Source organism: Giraffa tippelskirchi, chromosome 10, assembly GCF_054371585.1.
Source record: "Giraffa tippelskirchi isolate mGirTip1 chromosome 10, T2T-mGirTip1v1.2.pri, whole genome shotgun sequence".
Lineage (NCBI taxonomy): Eukaryota > Metazoa > Chordata > Mammalia > Artiodactyla > Giraffidae > Giraffa > Giraffa tippelskirchi.
In genome coordinates, this window is record NC_137284.1 from 125965811 (window position 1) to 125989334 (window position 23524).

Consider the following 23524-nt stretch of genomic DNA (forward strand, 5'->3'; position numbering starts at 1 on the left):
CATTGATGGGGTGTGGAGGTATCTGCTTCCCCAGTGAACCATTGGCCCTGGGCATGGACCTTATCCCAATATTGATCTACCAGTGCCAGGAAACTTCTCTTCTGTTTGAAAGATCAGAGGGAGAAGGAGGGAGGAAGGGATAGGAAGGATGAGAGAGAGAGAGAGAGAGAGAGAGAGAGAGAGGCATTGCAATTAGGCAACAAGAAGGCCACCATGATTTAACCGAGCCAGAAAGGATACTTACTGCTGACTAACTGGCCCACGCTCAAAGCTGAGGAAGAGGAGGATGAGGAGGAAGAGGAGGAAGCCTGCCGGACGGGGCTTTGAGACATGGATGCTTGGCTGTGAGCCAGGTGCAGAAGACTGCTTTGGGAGGCTGCTTGACCCACTGACGTCTGGGAGGGTTGGTGGAGCTACACAGAGGGATGTAAAAAAATACAAAAAGGCATGAAAAATTAGGAGGAAAATGCCAGGGAATAGAAGTGTTATCAGGGCTGAATAGTTTTATTTCTAAGAATATATACTTCTCTGGAATAATGCACATCCTGCCTGCACAACAGGCAGGGTTTTGTTTTCTTTCTTTTTTTTTTTTGGTATATATTATGTGGCTGCTGCCTCGACAGGCATTTTATTAGTATTTCTAAATATATTAACTCCCTACTTGGCTTGCTGAAGCATCTAGTTGTCTACATTTCTTGACTGCCACATGTGATTGGACTCTTTCTGCCTGTTCATGCAATTCCAGGGTGCTTGATAGGCTTCTCGAGTACATATAGATAAACTATAACACCTGCCATCAACTTAGACCACAAGACTCAAGATCGAAGGTGGGTTGTGCCCAATCATTTTGTCTTATGTAACTGGTGTTTTTAGGAAAGTTCCAATTTAGGCTGAGTGTGTATGGGAACTTCCTGCTCTCTCAAACCAGAGTCTGGGTGTATTACTGTGGAGCTGGGAAAAAAATTCTAAGATCCTATCGAAATTAAGAGAGAAATGGGGGCAGTCAGGACAAATGTATCGATTGATATTTGTCCCTCTTAGTTGTCACTTTCTTACACTGTGCCAACACTTTGGCACTGTCATGCCCTCTCATTTAAAACTCTCACATCAGCCTGTGGAGTGGGTATTATCCTGAGCCCTCTTTTACCACCAGGGAAGCTGAGGCACAGAGAATTTAAAGGATTTGGCTTCTTCCTTCGGCAGGTGTGGAGGAGCTGGTCTCCAGACCTATGAAGTCTGATCCCTGCGCCTGAGCTCTTAGTCACAGCGCCACAAGTCAGAATTCACTTCAAGTCTAGTGTGCCGTAAGGAAGGTGGTCATTGTATTCATGACTTCTTTCCAGGTTATTAAAGTGCTATTGTTCTGGGAGGTGAGAACCTCGACTGAAGGGAGGAAGGAGAGAGAAAAGGAGCACAGGCACAGGTTCTGGGCCCACCTGGACACCTGGGAGGGGTCTCTCTCCATCCATGTGTTGACCCTCTAGGAAGCTGACGCGAATGACAGCCCAAGGCCTGGCACAAGGGCACCAGTAGCCTCAGCAGTGGCCACCTCTGTTGATTAGCCAGAGGTTAGACAGAGTACTTTCCAGAGTGCTTTCATGTCCATCATCACAGCTCCCAGAGGTGTAGGCAGGTTTTCAAAAAAGGTTTTTAATAAAAGGAAGTCAGGCTGGGAGTGGAATCAGGCCAGGCCCTGAACTTTGCTGAAAAGAGAGCCAACTACAAAACAGGCACTGGTCTTTGACCACTTCCTCAGGATCTGAGAGTCAGCCTGGAGATTTCAACTTCACATTTGTCTATGCTTTTCCCAGCGTGTGTGCGTGTGTGTTCACTTTTTTTATTCAACTTTATCAAGATATAATTTATACATAATAAAATATATACATTTTATGCATACAGTTTGATGAATTTTGTCAAATGTATACATCTGTGAAACCACCATATTATCAAGATATAGAACCTTCTTATCATTCTATAAAATTCCCTAATTGCCTTTGTAATCAACTTTTCAACTCCCGGCCCCAGACAGGGACTACGCTCCTTTCTGCCACATGTACTCATTTGGCATAATTCTAAAACTGGAATTGTGTGGTATGTACTCTTTTTGCATTTGACTTCTTTTGCTCAGATACTGTTTTTGAGATTTACCCAGTTTTGTTGGATATATCAGAAAATCATTTTTTTAATTGCTGAGAAATATATATATAGTATTGTTATACATCTGTATGCATATCTATGTCAAAGATTGTCCATGCATTCATCTGTTGATGGACATTTGGGTTATTTCCGGTTTGGGGCTATGATGAAGAAAGCTGTTATAAACACTTACGGACAAATCTTTGTGTATCCCTGTGTTTTCATTTCTTATATGTAAATACCTAGGAGTGGAACAGTGGAAATGACTGAGTCATACCTTAAGTGCACATTTACCTTTTAAAGAAGCTACCAAACTGATTTGCAAAGTGGTTGGAGCCTTTGATATGCTCACCAGCTATGTATAAGAATTCCACTTGCTGTGCAGCATCACCAACACCTGTGATTGACAGTCTTTTTAATTCCCTAAAGTGTTTTTAACCATCAATTAACATTCTAGTTTGAAACAGTTGTTAATCATGTGCTACTTTGGAAATGTGTTTAGGGACCTATTTCCCTTCCCATCCCGCCCTTAACCCCACCGCGTGGTAATGCTTTTGCTCTCCAGATTCACAGGCTAGCTCTATGCAGAAGATATAGCTGGCATGATTATGGGAAGTAAGTGACTCTCCCAAGACCATGAGTCTGCCTTAGAATCCAGGCTGTCGCCCCATAGTTCAGGGCTCTTTCCAGGATGCCAGGCTGTCCTGTTCCACAATTTCCTGGAATTACATCTCAAGGGAACATCCTCATTGTTACTCCATTGTGCTAAGATTGTGAAGTAAGGTAGTTGTAATTGACATGGAACTCAAATTAATATGCAACAAGCATCTGCCTAAAGTAATTAGCCAGTCTGCTGAGCACATAATCAACAATCGAATCCATTAAATTTTATTCTGTAGGAACACACACTGAAGATTAAATCTATTTTTAATTTGCTTAATAAAATGTGATGGATATTTGCATGTCAGTCTACCCCTTTTAACCTATTGACTTGTCCTTCTAAATATTGTTACTTGACAAAAGTTTTGCACAGTTTTGAGTTACTGAATCATGAGCTAGTCTTTGGTTTTACCATTTCATCAATATTTTATTGGCCCTGGGTGTGGCAAAGTACCATCAAGGAACTGGATAAGACAATAATCAATTTAAATTTCTTTTTCTCATACACAACTCAGTAAAGAAAAATTACTAGGCTTCAGTCTCACTTAGAAGTCTACATAAGAGAAAGAATTCTAGAGGAAAACAAAATAGCTCTATTGAGAGTTTGTTCTATGTCTACACAGTCAAAGAAAGAGATGAATCTAAGATAACTAAGAATCTAAGAAAGATGTATTTTGTCCAAAGGAAATAAGCACTTTTTTTTAGAACACTGGGGTCCTGGTTACCTTCCAGCATTCAACCAAATAGTTCAGAATAACCCATAAAAATTCTAAAAGGTTCTTACTTGAATCAAGATTTTAAGGTTATGGCATTTCTAGCAAATTAATACAGGCATGGAAAGTCTACCAAAAAGGAGGAAAGGAAGGGGCGGTTCGTGTTAGCCTGGGGCTTTGCTTTGTCCAGGGAAGGAGAGAAGGGTGTGGGGATGTTCATCCCACACAGGGGATGAGAGACAGGCAGAAATAGGATTCAGAGTCCATTAAGCTTTACACTTCTCACTGCATCTCATAGGCTGGGTTTGTTGGTTTGTTTGTGTTGGTTGGCCCTGCTGATGTTTACTGTATTCAACAAAAATAGATATAAGCACACTCTGAAGGCTTTCTGGATTTTCTGTGCCAGTGCTCCTCATCTGTCTTCCTTGTGTAACACAGTATATACTTAACAATATTTTAGTTTCTGGAATAAAGCATCTTCTAATTAAATTCACGATTGATATAAAAATAAGTGGAGGTGACAAGCACCTTGGAAAATGGGATAAAATGAAGAACCAGAATGTGATAGATGAATTGGAAAAAGTTAATTTATATAAACAATAAAATTCAAATGGGATTAAATATAGAGAAATTCATTTGGGTAGGGGGGAGAAGAAACTTTCCAAACGTGTAAAGGCAAAGTGGGTGCAGAAGAAATGAAATTAGTGGTTCTCAAGATTTAAGCACTTTCAGAATCACCTGGAGGGCTCTTAGAACATAGATCCCTGGACCCTACCCCCACAGTATCTGGTGCAGTAGGTCCAGCTGGGAGTCAAGAATCTGCATTTCTAACAGGTTCCCAAATGAGGCTAAGGCTGCTGGTTGAGGGACCACTTAAGGTTTTGGAAGGATCTTGTCTTAGAAAAAGGATAAAGAAAGTAGATTTATTGCATCTAGACAAGTGAAGCCAGAGCCTAGATTTGGTAAGAACTTTTAATAATTAGGAGGACATAAAGAATACCTGAATGTTATCAAGGAGTTCATTCTACAGTGGACATGGCCAACTGTGCAGGTGTTAAATTTGCTGGAAGGTTCAGGGTTGACCTCAGGACAATCTAACTTGAAAAATTTTGAGTACTAAAATTTTGAAAAATTCTGATGGCTGAAAACTCCCTTGGGTATCATATCTAGAACATGATAGAACTCTGCATCTTAGTGCAGAGGAAGGGGTTAACAGAGAAAGAGAATTAAGGAAGAGAGTGCTCTGTGGACATTCTAGCCACACTGCTGGCAGGTGCTGGTTTGGAACATACTTGAAAATGGCAGAAGACACAGAATCGGAAAGCCATGGAAGGGTCTGGGCTGGGCTCCTCAGGGAGCATGACTCTGGAATTTGGTGTCCCTGCTAGGGAAACACTACCATTTGGCAGCAGTTAAACATGATGGATGGAGCACGCAGCATAGGCTGGGTCCTGAGCAAGGCTGAATCAGTCTGGTGCCTGCCTTTCAGGTGTAGACAGTATAGATTGATGACAGTGAATGGAGCGAGGGGAAAACTGAGGTGAAAGAATGATAAACGGGAGCTTCACAAAGGAGGGACCCTGGGCAGGGGGATGGTGGTGGGAGTTTGCCAGACAGAAGAGGTGGGAAAGGCATTCCAGGCTAGGGTGGGCAGGGAGCATGTGCTCTGTCAGCTGAGCTTGACTGGGAGCGACCAGGGGACCAGAGAGGTGAGATGCCCGGAAGTGTGGCTGGAAGGTCAAAGGTCTGTTTTGTAGTGGAGTCACTGACACACATGCTAGATGGCATCACTGAATCGATGGACATGAGTTTGGGTAAACTCCAGGAGTTGGTGATGGACAGGGAGGCCTGGCGTGCTGTGATTCATGGGGTTGCAAAGAGTCGGACATGACCGAGTGGCTGAACTGTACTGAACTGAACTGAACTGACACACATTTCCTTTCTCTAGGAAACCCTTATGACTATTTTAGATCCTGTATGGGTGGAAATACCTTATTTGTGTCTCATTCTGGATGGCTCCAAGGAAAAATTGGAAACTAGTGATTTAACGGCTGGGAAAAAACTGGTGACTATATTTTTTTACTTGAAAAAAACAGATGGATTTGGAGAATCATATGGCATTTTAGGGGCTTCCCTGTGGTGCTAGTAGTAAAGAACCCACCTGCCAGTGCAGGAGATGTGAGATGCGGGTTTGATCCCTGGGTCAAGAAGATCCCCTGGAAGAGGGCATGGCAACCCACTCCAGTGTTCTTGCCTGAAGAATCCCACAGACAGAAGAGCCTGGTGGGCTACAGACCGTGGGGTTGCAAAGAGTTGGTCATGACTGAAGCGACTTAGCATGCGTGGCATTTTAGAGAGCTAGTTTAAACAAACCATTTTCCTTTGGCTTCCTATTAGCACCAAGATTACATTTTGAAGAACAATTGAGTGCCTTTGTGGATGGCAGTCTCCAAGTATTATAGCCATGGTATTTAATTTTTGAAAAATTTCAATGCTTCGATTTTACAAATCACATTTTCCCTTTCCTGTGTCTCTATTTTCTTAATGACATTAAAAATCTCCCATAAACTTTTGTTGGGATTTAGTCAGAGAAAGAATAAATATACACAACATGATTTCTGTGCTGCTCGTGAAGAAATCATGAATTCACAATCACAGAATAATAAGGGCAAACCCTGGCATGTGGGTCATTCTGACTTTTGAAGCTGCAGAATCTTATGGAGGAAAGGAAAGGTTACTTTCAAGCTCTACCAAATGTTTTTGTATTAAGTTCTTTGTTTCATGCACAGAAAGATACTTCTCTCTCTCATATTTTTTTTTTTTTGTGCAGCATGTGATATCTTACTTCCCTGACCAGGGATCAAACTCACACCCCCTGCACTGGGAGCACAGAGTCTCAGCCACTGGACCACCAGGGAAGTCCCCCTCTCTTTCTTATCATTTTCTGACTTTTATTTCTTTGCATTGCTCACCAAGGATTCATGATTCGATACTGTGGAAGTGATATCTAGGACTATCAGATCCTGGTATATGTTTTTTAAAAAAATACTGTTTGTATTTCAGATGATAACTTTGCAGGTTCTCAATCTTTCATCATTGGAATAAAGCATCCTCAAGAGTAACTGACTCTTCACTCTTCGATTTTATCCAGACTCTTTTAACTAGTGGTAGGCATGTGTAAAAATTAAGATTTTTAAATTATTTTTATTAAATTAAAACGAATCACCCCAGGTCATCTAGCCCAAGAGGCCTGTACTTCACTCCATAAAAAGTGGACTTCCTTTTGAGTGTGAGTTAGGGACTTCTCTGCTCTTGTAATTTATGACATATTTTACTGTTGGAACTATGCTCTGGTGAGATCAAGCATTTGTCATAAATCACATGAAAAAATAAATTGAGAAACTTCTCTACTGTACAAGAGAAATCCTTTATTTTTTAGTGGTTGTCCATATTATATTTCTTCAATGTAAAGGGTAATATTTAAAGAAAAAATTGAAGACCACTATTCTTATTTATATCTCTAGGTCTGAGCTTTTTACTTTTGGACTCTCAGCATTTTATGACCCTCTATCCTCAGAATTCCCCCTTTTATATCTGGGACTCAGACTTGAGCATTTCCTGTCAATTCACCCAACTTGTTAACTTTACTACACCTTCCAAGGTGTTTCAATCAGAGCTGATGCCAAGAAACAGTATGGCGCTCTTCTCCCGATATTTCTCACCGGGTCCGTCATCAGTTCCCTTGACCTTTTTAGGACTTGAGTAGACCACTGGCATGTGCCTTGTACAATGGGACAGGCCCATGGGTGCCTGCCATGACATGAGGATTCAGGAAGGTTTGCGTGTCACTCTTTTCAGCTGAGCACACATGTCCTCTCATCATGCACTTGCATGAGAGATGCATGCACATATACTGGCAAGGCAAGTCCTGCTCTCTGTGATGCTGGTTGTAAATGACATGAGTTGGATGGGCAAGGCACATCCCCTAGAGGCTGGCTGTTTCTTCCCAGTTGCTAGATCTCCAGTTCTACCAAGAGGGTTGATGGCAGTGGTTAGACCAGCAGAGGACCAGACATTCCCACTGTGATAATGAGGTTTCATTCCAGGGATCAACAGGTAGGGTGCGAGCAAGATTCTGAGGTGCATCTACGCTCATGAGATAGACTGTGCAAATGGATTCACGCTGTTGATAGTGGGCGAGGATTTGAGGAGCAGCACCATAACTCCCTCTTACTTGCCGTTTCTTAGTTAGGTCCTTCTGGATCAAAACTGTACTACCTCAAATATAGAGCTGTCATCTTGTATAATGGCAGTGGTCTATCACCCACACACCCTACTTAGAAATTCAAAGTGAGAGTGAGAGCTACTTGTATTAAATGTTGATGATCTCTAATTAATTCATTACCTTCTTGGCAATTTACAACTTGGGTTTGCTGACAGAAATAGTTTTTTTTAGCAGATTGTACGAAAAGATTAATTTTCTCATTTCTGCGCCCAGAGATAATTTTGAACATAGGTTTGAACAGATAGAACTAGGGGTTAAAAAGCCAATGAAACATTTGGGGGAACTATTTATTCATTTTTTTGGCCACACTGTGCGGCATGTGAGATCTTAGTGCCCTGAACAGGGATGGAACCCGTGCCTCAAGCAGTGGAAGCTCAGAGTCTTAACCACGTGACCAGCAGGGACCAGTCCAGTTCTCTTGGGGGAACTATTCAGAAGGTTAGAGAATACAGTGGAATCATGTAAATAGTAAAAGAAAGAAAATAGCTGATGTATGGCAAAAACTATTACAATATTGTAAAGTAATTAGCCCCCAACTAAAATAAATAAATTTATTAAAAAAAAAAATTAAATTAAATTAAAAAAAATAAAAAAAAAATAAAATCCAAAAAAAAAAAGAAAATAGCTGAGAGACAGGGGCAGAGGGAGGGGGTAGAAGTCCTCACGATACATTTGGCAGGGACTGTCCCACTACCTGTGAGAAAGCTGGGGACGAAGAGGGTGGTAGGAACCCTGGCTCACAGGCAGTGGTTTCAATTTAGAGGGAGAACCAGCGGGAGTAAGAGAGGCCCCCCAACTGCTATGTGAGGGAGACACTGACATTTCCTCATTTTACAGATGAGAAAACTGAGGCACAAAGATGAGGAATGCCTCAAGATCACACTGGGACAAAGTCACCCTTTTCAGTTTGAATATGAAGCCCCTTCCATGACTGTTCTCAGACTCGCTCTGCATTTCAATCACATAAACCTTTTTCCTGTGTTTCAGCACACCAGGCTTCTTCGTGTGTCCCTGCCTCTGTGCCTGCTGTCCCCACTGCCTGGAATGTTGTTGACCCATCATTCACCTGGCTGACTCCAACCCATCCATTAAGACTCACTTCCAAACCATGTGAGGACTCAACACTCTCTGGACAAAGTCAGTCACTTCCATCTTTGTGATGATACTAAACTTTGTGCATACCTGTTCTATTACAGGACATGCTGTCTTATTTATTTATTAAAAGTTTTTTTTGACCACGTCACTGGATCTTAGTTCCCTGCTCGCTCCCCTCGCCCATACCCTACCCCCCCTTCTCCGCAGTGGAAGTGCTCACATGGTTTGGAAGTGAGTCTTGATGGATGGGTTGGAGTCAGTCAGGTGAATGAGGGGTCAACAACATTTGTAACCACTGGACCAGCAGGGAAGTCCCAGGACATTCTGTTTTATTGCATAATGGGGCTGTGATCATACATCTGTGTCCTCTACAAGACTATGAGCTCCTTAAGACAAGAAATTGTCACTCTTTCACCCCTGTTTCTTATCATTAAGCAGAGGCCCAGGGTATAGTGGGTTATCAAGAAAGGTTTATTGAAGAAAACAATTAACCAGAAACTCCATGAGGTCAGGGACCATGTTCTTCTTCAGGGCTGTGTACCCAGCTTCTAGTATAACACACACAAAGTGCTTGATTGATATTTGAATGGATAAAACATACTGGATTCTCATGGTTTTAATGAAATTCTACCAATTAGAACCTCCTACTTTTCACTCCCTAATTTCTAGGAAGCACTTTCAGCAACATCAATTTGGGATCTCTTAATGCGTAATACTTTTCCCTCCATTTACAGATAAGACGTTAACTGGTCTTAGTTTCTTCTTGACCTCTTTTAAAATTGACTGAAAGTTAAGTATCATAAGCTGTGATAAATAAGAACACATATCTATTGAACTTTCGGCAATTATCCCTGTTATAACCGAATGTATTCTTGTTTATAGATTAGCAATTATTTAGTTGTCACTCATATTCACTAAGAATGAAAAATAAAGCTACTTGCTTTTTTAAAAATATGTATTGATATGTTAGGATTAGTGAGATTAAATATTTTCTAATTTAAAAATTACTTTTCATTGACTGAGCCCAAATAGAAGAAGGACAGTAAGGAGAGGTATCCAGGTAGCCACGGCTATCTGGACAAGAAGCCTTTACCTGCTGGCCGGGCTTGATGGGGGAGAGTGTGATACCCTGCGTGTTGATCACAGGCAGGATCTGGTTCCCGATGACTGTGGCAATGATCTGGCCCTGGGCATTCGTCAGGAGCTGGGGGGTGATCGGCTGCACTTGAAGGCCCTGAGTGCTGCTCGCTGTTTGGCTTGAGGGCCCTGGATTCGGCATCAGAGGAATGGTCCCAATAATCTGCAAGAAACAGGGCCACAGGTGAGGCTCCAGGCTCTGCTCAGAGTTGGCACAGGCACCTGAATGTCTCTCATGCTCTGGTCTCTGTTGGAGGCTCCCTGGGAGCTGATTCAGAATCCTCAGACCGATCTGGAGAAGAAAGAAAGTGGCAAAGGATGAGCATGTGAAGGAGAGAGAAATGTAGACCGAGTGCCTGGACGGAAGGGGCAAATATCTTACTTAAAACTAAAATCATGGATTAACAGATACCCCCTACTATATACAAAATAGATAACCAACAAGGACCTACTGTATAGCAAAGGGCACTCTACTCCATATTCTGTAACAACCTATCTGTGAAAAGAATCTGAAAAAGAATATATATATATATATATGTTTATGTATATCTGAGACAATTTGCTGGACACCTGAAACTAACACAACTAATACTATACTACACTACAACTATACTCCAATATAAAAAAAAAAGAAAGGAAACTCAGGCATCAGTGAGGGCAGAAACATGTGACTTCTGCTGGGGCAGCAGACACACCTGCTCTGTCTCAGAAGCAGACGGAGCATCAACGTCTCATGCACTGAAGGCCCTCGCCTGGCTGGGGAGCTGTGCTCCTTCCCCACAGGGCTCCTCACACAGAATGTGCTTCCTTATACCCTCTCCTCTGCTCGGGTCTCTCCTGCCCTCTCCAGCCCTCCTTCCCTCTCCCGCCCTCCTGCTCTTCTCTCAGGTCGGGGGTTAGCTCCCTGACATCCCAGCATGACTGGATGCCCCAGCAGCACCCTGGTGATCACGGTGGTGGAGAGCCCGGATTCTGGAGTCAGGGACACAGAAGTCCATTCCCAGCTGTGCCGCCTCCTCTACAACATTGTCAAGGAGCCTATGCTTCCTGAAGGAGAACTGGGATCATTAACCGATATTTGAAACTCAAAATAGAGGTGAAACGATGACTGAGGACTGAACGTTTTTAAAAGGGCATTTTATTTTTAATTTTTTTGGATGTGGACCATTTTAAAAGTCTTTACTGAATTTGTTACAATATTGCTTCTGTTTTATGTTTTGGTTTTGGCCACAAGGCATGTGGATCGTAGCTCCCTGACAAGGGATCGAAAGAGCAGCAGCTGCACTGGAAGTCAAATTCCTAACCACTGGACTGCCAGGGAAGTCGCTGAAAGTGCATTTTAAAACATGGGTTTTAAACTGGGCCCTAAAGGTGAGAGGATCAAGGCTTCTGTGGCAGGTGGGGGAGGCTTTTCTCGGTATCTGGTAGCCTCTGGTGTCAGTAAAGAGCTCATGCAGAGCATCACAGGAGGGCCTGGCTGGATCCAGTCACCGTGGTGGGAGAAAGGGAGCATGAACAGAAGTGTTCATAAGATCCGGAAACACAGACACATTCATAAGTTGACAGGGACAAATCTAATTGGTGAGAAAAGGAAATACAGCTCTGTTTTCCAATGTCATGGACTCTCCCAGGCAAAGTCATGGAACTCAGGTTGGACGCTGCCCTCTCCAGGTACCCAGGATGGTTACACAGCTCTGCTCTGCTGGTTGTCTTCCAGGGACACTTCCCAGACATGGACTGTGGTAACGTGGCCTGAGGGGCCACCCTGACATATTAACAATACTATCTCAGGAAGTGTTTTCATGGGTCTGGTTTTCATTCATCCCACATTCTCACAACAGCTCAGTCCTGTGGGCACTAGTCTCACCCTTTTTTAGCAGGTAAGACAGTGGAGGTTCAGGGAGGAGTTTGCAAGTGGCAGAGCTGGGGTCCAGGTCTGCAGGACCCCCAAACACTCACTTTTCCATATATCCCCTGGCTGCCACCACAGGGAAGACACAGGAGGGCACCTGCTCTTAGGAAAAGCCCTGCATCCTGTTTGCAGTTTCCCACCAGACGCTTAGCTGCTTGTAGACTAAGTTTATAAATGATTCCATTTTCTGTGCCCACAGTGCCCCAGGCAGGGCTTGGGACATGGTTTCTCAATAGCTATCTTAGGAAGGAATGGTTTCTGGGTTCAGCTGTCTCTTGTATTCCAGATACAGCTGGCACCACAAAAGATCTGCAAGACCACAGGATTTAGTCCAAAGATCAGGACTGAGAGACAGCCCTCCTCACTCGGCAGGCCATGCTTCCACCACAGAAAATCCTGTGGAATGGTGCTAATGGAGGAGCTGTGAGAATATCAGGTATCCATGGCAGTTGTCAATGGCGGACGATCAAGGTCAAGTCGTTACTGAGAGAGTGGTCAGTGGTCCTGCAGGCAGTTTGCAGCTCTGCAGTCTCAATGAGCAAGACCGCCCTGTCCTTCCAGCAGCACTGGCCATGAGCGTGTCCCATCAGTGCCAGCAAGGTCAGCAGGAGTCCACATCAATAGATCAGAGCGCATAAGTACTTTATTGATGAATGGTCTTGCATTAACATCCCAGGGTCCAAAGGCTTTGACTCCAGAGGCAATGTGGGGAGCAAGTTCCTTGTCTGACTCTGACGCAGGCTACTCCCACTTTCCTCACCTGTATCATGAAATGTACAACGCCGCTGTCCTCAATGCACTGTGAAAGTCCAGAGGCTGACCCATCCTGTCTGACTTCCCTGGGCTTGGGAAGCCCCACTCCTCCTGATTGGCCCCAGATGAAAGCCTATGGAAGCTGGATTCACTTAAGTGGCAGGGTTGTGGGTTCTATTTTAGGCAGGATGTCAGCATGTTTAGCCCAGGAGAAGGCTTCAGAGGAGGCAGGCATCTGACAGCTACAGAACACACTGGGCTGCGCAGTGAGGCCTTCTGCTTCCAAGAAGATTGACACAAGTCTGTGCTCGCCTGGCGGTAATGAGATGCTCTGCCTGCGTTCTGAGTGCAAAGAAGAAAAGGCAAATACAGCGTCTCACCAGCCTCTTCCCCAAGTGCAGTCTCGCTTGCCAACACCTCACGGCGACATTACTAAAACATGGCGTCACTTTTGTCCCCCTTTACCCCTCCTTCGCTCCTCTCTTCTTTCCTGGGCCTTAGCATCACTTATTGAGGGTAAGGCAGTGCCAGTGTCAGAGCCAGGGGGACCCACAATGGCCCGACGGAGGGAACCCTTTAATCGGAGGCTTTGTCTGAGAGGTGGAAGGGTGGGGTTGGGTGGTTCTAAAGTCGGGATGGCTTCTGTGAAGTTGAGCGTATTTCACTTTTGTTCTCCTTTCAGCACAGTTGGGATCGCCATCTCAGCTTGTCAAACCCTCGGCAGTACTCTGTGGGGAGTTTTTTAATATCCCCAGTGCCTTACAACTCGCTCATTTTCATTTGTTCCCATGCATCCAAGTGTGGAGACCGTCACATACTGTGTTGTTGAAAACTTGTCAGATGTGCCAATTTTGCTTACATAGATCTCACTGTAACTTCTCTTTAGACTCTAACTTCCAAAAGGTGGTCACAAGGCCCTGCGAGGAGCCAAGGCAGCAAGGTGGGAGGTTCATTGACCTGGAATACTTGTGTTTTAAATGAAAAGATTTTCAATATTCAAAGGAAGTATTTGCATCTACATATCCTTCAACTAAATCAGGAAATCACAACTGAGGTTTGAAAAGGCAATAAGGGGGCTTCCCCATGGCTCAGTGGATAGGAATCTGCCTGCCAATGCAGGGAACACGGGTTTGATCCCTGGTCCAGGAAGATTCCACATGCCAGGGAGCAAGTAAGCCCACAGCTGCAACTGCTGAGCCCACATGCCACATCGACTGAAGCCCGTGTGCCTAAAGCCTCTGCCATGAGAAGCCTATGCACTGCAACGAAGAGTAGCCCCCGCTCACTGCAACTAGAGAAAGCCCTCACAAAGCAACGAAGACCCAGTACAGCTAAAAATAAATTTTAAAAAAGAAAAGGCAATAATGAAATTGATTTGAGGACAAAGATAGAAAGAGGCCACTTTCAAAGCATTTGTAGTCCAGGGACTAGCTTTTGGAGTTTGATTTTCTGGTTCCTAGGGCTAAGGATTTACCACAAGGAGATGTCCTGATGGAAGCACATGTCCCCGAGCAAACGGCCATTGTGCTGGGACTCCGGATCCAGGCATCGGACACACAAAACATATTCTCATATTCCAGCTCTCCTGAGATGCTGAGGACTCTGGCAGAAGAGCCTCATACCTCCAGACCCTTCTCTATGTAACACACAGTGTCATGTGCCATGGAAGATACCAGGAAGACACAACTGGGGCAGAGGAAGGAGTGATAAAATAGGCACGTTGCATGCAAAGATTCTAACAACCCGATGGAGAAATGGTATGTGTCAAAGTGGCAAGGACTCTCTGATAAAAATCTCTCTACTCATGTGGTCAGTGCTCAGAGGAATATTTGGAATGAATGAGTGGTTTCAGAGGAAGAAAGATGAGGATGATGGCTAGGAAGACTTCCTAGAAGAAACAGGGGCAGAAGAGTGTCTTGGAGGTGGGGTGGGATTTGTCAAGTCAGAGAATCCATTCCAAACGCGTGGTAAGAAACGTGGCGGTGGTGAGTTAACTAGTTTCATGCAAAAGAGAGTGCAGACATTGGGCAGTGACGGTTGGCCTGGCAGGGTCAAATTCCAGGGGAGAGCACTGAAATGGAGCTATTTCAGATGAGAACCTGACTGCGTGGCGAGAATGGACTGGAGTGTCAACAGGTGATTGCCCAGGAGATGAGTCACTGGGATATTATTGTAGTCCTCCAAGTGTGAAGCAAAAGGCTTCAATGAATCCTTGGCATAGGGGATGCTTGATTCGTTGCCTTCCACTTCAATTCAACAAGCATGATCTACTTTATGCCTAGGTTGCAACGTTAGAAATTTTTGAGTGAAGTTATTGGCCCATTAATCCCACAGCAAATAGCTCAGGCATCATTTGCAATGATCCCCTCTGTCTTTTCCCTGACTCCAACAGTAATGATTCATCTCTGATGAATGCTTTAACCAGGACGAGGCCCATACTGCTATTGCAATGATAATTTGTGACCTAAGAGTTCCAGCTTCTCTGACAGGGGACTTATTTGGTTGTTGCTGTTCATATTCACTTGTCTCTTTGCTTAAAAGGGTTAAGAGCATAAACCACAAGGGAGAATAAAGTCCATGTTGTAAGAGTAACTAATAAAAAAAAAATCACTGAAATGATTACTAGTGTTCATTAGCACATCTCCCTATTTCCATAAGAATGGGGATGACTTGCACATAAGTGTGCTATCATTATCCAGTAGCCATTATGATGTAAGCCACCATAAAGATTATCTTGTGGTTGTAGCAAACCCCAGCAATTCAGTGCCATGTAATGCCTTGGGTTACCACGTTATCATTGCTATGCCCTTATGGACCTCAGTGTAGTTGAGGTGTTTAGCAGCGATGCATTATGACTGATGGAGGGGAATGGGTGCTGAATTTATTCACTGCCAGCATGTAGGTGTCATCAGCAGCAGTTGAGGGGGTATCACAGAAGCCTAGGGCATCCAGACAAGTCGTCTGATGGGCCACATGTCGTAATAGTCTATGACATGCTGTTAAACTCTGCCACAGAGAATGTGATTGCAGATGTCAATGTGACAAGTAATTCTGTTGCACATATCTTTAGGAAAAGGAAACCCGTCAATGCTGGAAATGGGTGATTTTTCAGGGCTTTCAATCCATCAGCAGAGACAATTCTTTGTCAAATATTTGTGTAACCTCAGCACTTTTTGGTCAAGAGGCTTTTGTTAATACCTGGCATCACTTTGTCCATTCTTGAACATAGAACTCTAGCTTCTGAGAGCTGAGGAGCTGGTAGTGAGTGATCACCTGTCTCCTTCCCTTTCCCGTCTGTCTGGCCACAGCCACTGTTCTCTCTTCCTCCAAGGAATTTTTGTCTTCTTTACATAATATGTTGGCTTCAGTCTCAGGTCCTCTCAAGTTTAAGGTTAAATTTGGTTGCTTTGGCAGTTCCAATGAGAATGTTGATTCAGGAAGAATAGGGAAATATATCCATTTCCCAAACAAAAGTTATTTTTGTGACATGCAATCTAGTGCCTTCTTGTACATAGATGTGTCCAAGGAGGGAAACATGAAAAGTATGAATATTTAGAGGGCTTCCTTTGGAGAATCTGAACCAGAGATAGTAAAGGCATGAAGATAAGCAGATCAATGAGTTTAATTAGAGGAAGACAGCAACTAAGGATAAATAGATTTAATCTTGTTGCAGGCAACATCAATCAATCAACCAATTGGCTATGGCTTCCTGGAGCTCTGAAGGATCCAGTGTTCAGGAAGAAACAGTGCCACGATTGATTAACAATGTCTGGCAAGAGTATGGGCATAGTGAACGGAGGTGTGTCTGAAGGGGGCATAATTAAAGCCCAGGACCCGAGACAAATTATCTTAGGTCAAACTGCAAGAAATAGATGACACACAATTTCTTAATGAGCGTGAGAAAGAGCTTTTTATAGCATACAGTTTAGTGCTTATACTATGGGTATCAATAAGTATTCCACCTCTGGGAATATCTACCTACTCAATGTTTCTCACTGTCAGATAGAATGAGGATCCTTGCTGCTGGGTGCTCTACTACGTGGCTTCAACTTTAGAGACACACAGACAAGAGTAAAGATTTGGAAGTGTCATGATCTTTAAAATGTCACTTTGACTCACATTATGAGAAGGATAATTTGCATGAAAACTAATGCTGTAAAAACAGCAATGACAACAATAAGAAAATCCTCTCCCCCTTAATTGCTTCTTAAAAGCCATTAGGGCTTCCCTTGTGGCTCAGCTGGTAAAGAATCTACCTGCAGTGTGGGAGACCTGGGTTTGATCCCTGGGTTGGGACGATCCCCTGGAGAAGGGAACAGCTACCTACTCCAGTATTCTGGCCTGGAGAATTCCATGGACTGTATAGTCTATGGGGTCCCAAAGAGTCAGACACAACTGAGTGACTTTCACACTCACTTAAAAGCCATTAGAGGTAATTTTTCTTAATAGTGTTCATGAGATAAATATACCGAGAGAGGGAGAGGAAAAAAATTCCTCACTGGTTGGGTACAAGTCTAGGTTTTGCCACTAACTAGTGAAAAATTGTTAGTGATTATTTCACCTCTTAGAACCTCAGTCTACTCATCCTAGGAAATGGGAATAATCATGTGCACTTTATAAGGTTATTGTGAAGACTCATTAAGTTAACATATGCAGAGCACCCAACAAGGTACTCTAACAACCAAAGAGGTGTTCCATAAATGTTTGTTCATAACTTCATTTTTCTTACATGTTTTTGTAATCCCTAGGCCTTTGCACTAAGTTGCAAACGCTTTTTTGAGTTTTTCTGTGTGCTATCGTTTCACTATGAAAAGACTTTACCCTGAAGAACAGAACATGGTAGTTTCCCATGAAAAAATAATTAAATCTTCCTTGTCCTGTCACAGTGCAAAGTTGGGAGTTTCGGTGGAGGCACCAAGGTTCAATAGGCGCTGTGTTCCAAAGGAGGGACTAGATGTTTATGCTTTTGCAAAAGAGGTTTGTGAAAACCAGTTAGATCACTTCAGAACTCAGGTGCTCATGACGAGGATAGATAAAGAGAATTCTTGAAATTCTGCATGTCTTCCTCACTCTAGGGATGGAGAAGGAAAGCTATCTCTTCTCTTCAACATGAATGAACGTGGTTGAATAAATGTTGTCTCTTTAACCTAGGGAATCCAGAGGTGAAACAGTGTGGCTTTAAGAGCTGAGTAGGGAAGAGAAACAGGCTGAGAGAGGAAAAAGGGGAGGGAGAGAGAGAAAGAGAGAGGGCCCGGGCGGGCCCCCTGTGCCTAAGTGTCAATGCATTAACACCAGCAATGCTCCTACTGATAAGTGGAATGTGTGTGTTTCCTTGGACTCATTGTCATGGGTCTGAGCTATTTAAAATCCTAGTCCCATATATTAACCTTAAAAATGCATTCCAATATACTTTAGGTGCAGATAAGCACTGTTTGACTCCACTTATACAAGGTACCTGGAATAGTCAAATTCATAGAATCAGAAAGTACATCGGTAAATGCTAGATGCCAGGGGCTAGGGGGTGAGGTGGGAGAGGGGATGGGGAATTAGTGTTTATTGGGGACAGAACTTCAGTTTAGGAAGGTGAAAAATTCAGGAGATGGATCATGGTGAGAATTGTATGTGAATGTACTTAACTGAACAAATAATATGTTTTATATTATGTGGCTTTTACCACAATTTACAAAAAATTAAAAAAAATAAAATCTTTGTCCCAGAGGAGCCCTGAGCTATGGGCACTGGGACAGCATCACCGAGAGAGGCTTGAAGAGTAGAAGAGAAAAGCAAGCGCTGAGAGGGGAGTGAGGAGATGGAAGAAACCACTTTGCCATAGCAATGTCCCCTTGGAATATCCCAGTGGGGCCTGGGAAGACCTTAGGAAAGTGGCCCGCCCTCAGAGTAGCTTTTATCCAGGAGGAGGGGCAGGCCTGTGGCCACCTGGAGGACTGAAAGGGACCGTGGGAGCCTTTGATGATGATCCTCTGAGTTTCAGTTCTGTCTTCTTTCTCCACTTACATGGGAAGGGGTTTGATAACTATAAATTACTGCATGCTGCTGCTGCTGCTGCTAAGTCGCTTCAGTCGTGTCCGACTCTGTGCGAGCCCCTAGACGGCAGCCCACCAGGCTCCCGCGTCCCTGGGATTCTCCAGGCAAGAACACTGGAGTGGGTTGCCATTTCCTTCTCCAAAATTACTGCATAAAGAAATTTAAACTTGTAAATCTCTCCAAGTCTCCCACCACTCTGGGCTAACTCACCATTGTCTGTGCCAGGGGATCAAAACCAACCTTTTCATATTTAAATTTAATTTTAGCATTTTGGGTCTATAAGTAGCTCATCTAAATTAAACATGACCTTATTCATGGATATTAGTGAATATTTTCTAAGCCACTGCTACCTGTTAATTTTAAAAACAGGTAAAAATGGGGACTGTCTTGACCTCAATGATGGAAGGTCCATCAATAACATGAAAAAAGGAGATTTTGTGGATCATACTGTCATGAGTTTGTTAACTAAGGATGGTTGACAAATAGAGGAGAAAGGTAAATAAGAAGGGGACACAGAGGAAGGGAGGAGAAAATATAACAAGCTAGCAGGGGTAGAGAATTTAAAATTGTGAGCAGAATATACATTTTCCCCCATAAACTATGAATTTGGTTTATTTCTGAGTAGGTACGGTTGCTATTTATAACACTATTTATAAACTTGTTGAAGTTTCAGGACCTAAAAAATGGATAGTATTCAAATATCTTAGTTGCTGAAGTTCTTCTGAAGCTTTTCAAAACCTGAAAACTCTAACAAGAAAAACCAATGCCCACCAAAGGAGAAAACAGTAATGGTATCTAGGAAAAGGGAAGATCAGAAGGTTCGGGACTGTTTAGACATGGTCATTTGAAAATAATGTTAGCAAGATTATTCTCAGTAGTAATCAGCAATATTTCTGAGGTATAGTAATGATGTGCTTTGATGGGTCTCTATTTCTGCTCATCTTTAATAAAAGCCAAGACTCACCCTATATTCCCAAACACACTGTAAACACAGTCTTTTAATTGTTGAGAAAAAAAGAAATCGAATGTGTATGCATTTGTTTTCCACTTACAAATGATGAGGCAGGGGAGGGAGGGTGGTGAAAAGATTCTATTCTCAATGATGTAAGACAGGAGGAATAATGTCAATTCCAAAAGTGTTTTACAGGAACGATTTGCTTATGGAGCACAAGCTGAACCCTAGTTATGCAGCCCATTAGCAGTAAACATTGTGGAAGGAAATCCACATCTCAGGGAGCTGACAGGTCTCCCAGGTAAGAGTCAACTCAGTTGATACAATGATCATTCTTAGTGGACCTGAATCTTTCTTGAGTCCTTTGGCAAAATGAAGTTAGCAGCTGGAGCCCTGTTCTGAGCAGTTGACAGTTCCTACTACAATAATTCTACAATTGAATCTGGCATACGCTACACTCTAGAGTTTTTTTTTTTTTTATTTGCTTTGTTTGTTTACTTTTAAATTTTAAGATGCATCATATCTGTTCCTAAATAGTTTACTGTATTTGTGAGAATTGCTATTTTCTCTTTTATTTGGGTTCCCACTCAAGTGTTAATAAAAGCTTTGATCCAGAGTATAATCAAAAGATTAAATTAAATTTGTATAAGATGGTATTACATGGAGATGAGAATGAAGTGAAGAGGCATCGTAACTGCCTTCATGGCTTATTCCTGGAGTCAGTGGTGGGCAGAGATCAGTGCTCAGGAAACAAACCCTTTTCTTGAATACAGTATAGGGACCCACCATCAACCCAAATTTCAAAATTATATCTGAGTTGTATACTTATGGAAAAGCATATTGTCAAGCTCTGGATTATTTAGAGATTCTTGATTTCTCTAAGGTGTTGTTTTTTCTTTACTACTCTGCTTGCTTTTTACTCAATTAGAAGGTGGGATGAGGAAGACAGAAGAATGGAGATTAACTTTTGCAAAATATTAGCTCAAGGTTTGATTGGGCATGATGTTGGAATCAGAAATTGACTGGCTTCATCTGTGCTTGGGAAGAAATTCTCACTGATTCAAAGTAGGTTCTCTCAGCAAAGGTCATATAAGCAAGATTTTCACCACTGATGCAATTTTCTCTGGGCAAAGGAAGTTGAATTTGGAGAGATTCTTTTGGAAATGGACAGAGAGCTTGTCATTTTGTTCTATGCATGTCTTCTCCTTTGAAATGTATATAGCTAGCATATACCCAAAGGCTTAGAATATATGAGTTTGGTTGTTTATACAAATATTAGTACTTTACACATTATAAGTACACCTATGTGAATGGATAATACAAATATACTGGCAGAATTTTCAAAGTCAAGAATGGAGGATTGATGTAACTATATAGATAATTCTAGAAGAAGGGGAAAAATAAAAAAACTACCTCTTACTTCGTAAAAGGTAGGCAATTATCTAAACATATCTGCTTTATTCTGAATGGTGTAAAATTAAGAATGTTGGTTTATTTGTGCATTTACTCACATACAAATTGATCACTCACATGCTCATTCACCCACCTACTTACTCAGCAACTTCTAGTGCCCAGCTTTGGGCCACACCACATTGCTCTCATTCCCACTGTAGAAGACTAGGGGATTATTCTGCTATCTGAATCCATGAAAATCCTTTCTTTGGGATTAACGGGAGCATTCTGTATATCTTGCTAAATATGGCACCAACAACCTGCCAATGGAAAAGAAAGCCTAGGTTCCCAGTAGTTAGGATGGTCAAGATCCGTGGAAGTTTACACAAAACTAGAACTCTTGCTGTTGACAATGGTCCTGCTGGCTCTTCTCTCCTTCAGGGAAACTGCTGTAATTGTCAATGGCTTGAGGGGATCTCCCAAGTTCCTCCTTTCAAGGACTGACTGCATACTCATTTGTGTCATTGGATGGCTGAATTCACTCGTCATTGAAATAGGTTCTTATATTCTCCTGAAAAGTGTTAGTTTTAAAAAAAAATTTTTTTTTTTGAAGAAGACTAATATATTAAAATTTGATTTCTGCATTCTATTTACTGAGTGCCCATTATGTGCCAGGCACTGTTCTAGATTTGTGGAGTCTGATAAATACCTCCTGATCCTAGATTTTATCTTTGAATAACTTTGATCATGGAAAAGAAGATGGCTAAAGGGTTGGCCATCTTGAAGTCAGTTATCAATAAGGGTTGAGTTATTCATGGTGTGTGTTGGGGGGTAGGTGGGAAGTAGATCCCTTGGGACATCTGGTTCCCAAGAACATAATTGAAACTGCCCATTTCCCATGGCAGAGTATAAATGACAGGCACACAGTGGGGAATGCTCTTCAGTTTTAACAGGCCAATATTTCTCCTCAGCGACCATACCACAGTCATAACCTCTGCCATCTTGATTCTACCACAAGGATCCATGTGAATTCATTACATGGTTCTATCATGCTCTCAAAAATTCCCACTTCATCTGTGACTATGTTATGATTTTGTTATCTACTGAGTCCTAATTGGAATAAAAACAAAAGTATATTTCAATATGCAATTATTTATAACAGAGACAAGTGTGACATTTCACACAAAACCAAATGCCTTCAACCCATCATGGCCTTTCAAACTTGTAGCTTCTCACTTTTATTTTTAGATTTATTTATATTATTTATTTTTGGTTGCACTGTGTCTTTGCTGCTGTGTGCAGGCTTTCTCTAGCTTTGATGAGTAGGGGCTACTCTTCATTTCAGTGTGCAGGGTTCTCATTGTGGTGGCTTCTTTTATTGTGGAGCACAGACTGGAGGCACATGGACTTCAGCAGTTGTGGCTTGTGGGCTCAGCAGTTGTGGCTCCTAGGCTTTAGAGCACAGGCTCAATAGTTGTGGTGCATGGGCTCAGTTGCTCTGAGGCAAGCTGGATCTTCCTGGATCAGGGATTGAACCCTTGTCCTCTGCATTGGCAGGTGGATTCTTTACCACTGACCCACCAGGGAAGCCCTCTCATGTTATATTCAATGGAAGAAATGAAAATCTTTATAAATAATATCTAATGCTTCAATTTCCAATTCTATTTAGAGATTTTAATTGTCACTATAATGTTCATTGTATTTGTCCAGTTGGATGTTCCATGTACCAGAAAACAAAAACAAATTCTTCAAGATGAACTGGAAACATTTGTTGTCATCATCCCTTTCATCTTTTCCCCAATGACTACAATTTTTTTTTCTTTACAGTTGCCAGCACTGTGGAATTGCTAAAACACCTTTTTTTTTCCCTGCAGAGAGAATCACAACTGTGGTGAAGCCATCATTTTGCAGGAAGATGAACTTTATAAGCATTTACATGGCTTTGCCTAAGATTCTAAGTTTTGATGCCAGCAAAAAAATACCTAGAATGTGAGGAGGTATTTCTGGTTTTGCCTGTTGATGCCAGTTTAAGTGACTAAATCAGATTAAAGTTAGCTATTGCTTTTTAGTTTGACTCAGCCTTAGCCCTAAGAAGCTTTAGTAAACATTCCTAAATAAAGCCCTGGACCTACACACTGTTTATTATATATTTCTTCCCAAATGAGAGAAGAAAGAGCTATAGCAATGATAGCAAAAAACATAAATCATGGACTGGTGATCTCCATTATCCCAAATTCTTCAGAGCAGTGGGAGTCAGTGAAGGCACTTGCTCAAGAGTGTGCTGCATGGAGTTTGGGTTTTTTGAGCACAACCCACCTGTACTCCTTGCTTGGCCCTGCAACAAGCCTTTCTCTGCTCTAAAAAAGAAAAGAAAAAGAAAAAAAGAAAGTGCTGCATGCATTTATCAGTACCTAGTACTGTGAGTGTATTCAAGCATTCAGGTT

General features: G+C 42.4%; 1 protein-coding gene and 2 long non-coding RNA genes across 4 annotated transcripts in view; 2 read left to right on the forward strand and 1 right to left on the reverse strand.

Moving 5' to 3' along the window:
- The window catches only part of LOC145524706 (uncharacterized), a 114872-nt gene that overhangs the window by 85630 nt on the left and 5718 nt on the right, over nucleotides 1-23524 (forward strand). The window lies entirely within an intron of this gene.
- POU6F2 (POU class 6 homeobox 2) overlaps nucleotides 1-23524 on the reverse strand; it is a 496249-nt gene that overhangs the window by 13288 nt on the left and 459437 nt on the right. The window contains exons 7-8 of the mRNA XM_081537443.1: nucleotides 9983-10189; nucleotides 245-413 (exon numbers count right to left, since the gene is read on the reverse strand). Coding sequence (XP_081393569.1) covers nucleotides 245-413; nucleotides 9983-10189 — 376 coding nt within the window. The remainder of the gene's footprint in view (nucleotides 1-244; nucleotides 414-9982; nucleotides 10190-23524) is intronic.
- Nucleotides 6321-9035, forward strand: LOC145524710 (uncharacterized). Of its 2 annotated transcripts, none has more exons than XR_014067778.1 (2): nucleotides 6321-8285; nucleotides 8420-9035. It is a non-coding gene; the product is annotated as an uncharacterized LOC145524710 (long non-coding RNA). The 2 variants fall into 2 exon arrangements; XR_014067779.1 differs by having other exon boundaries at nucleotides 8425-9035.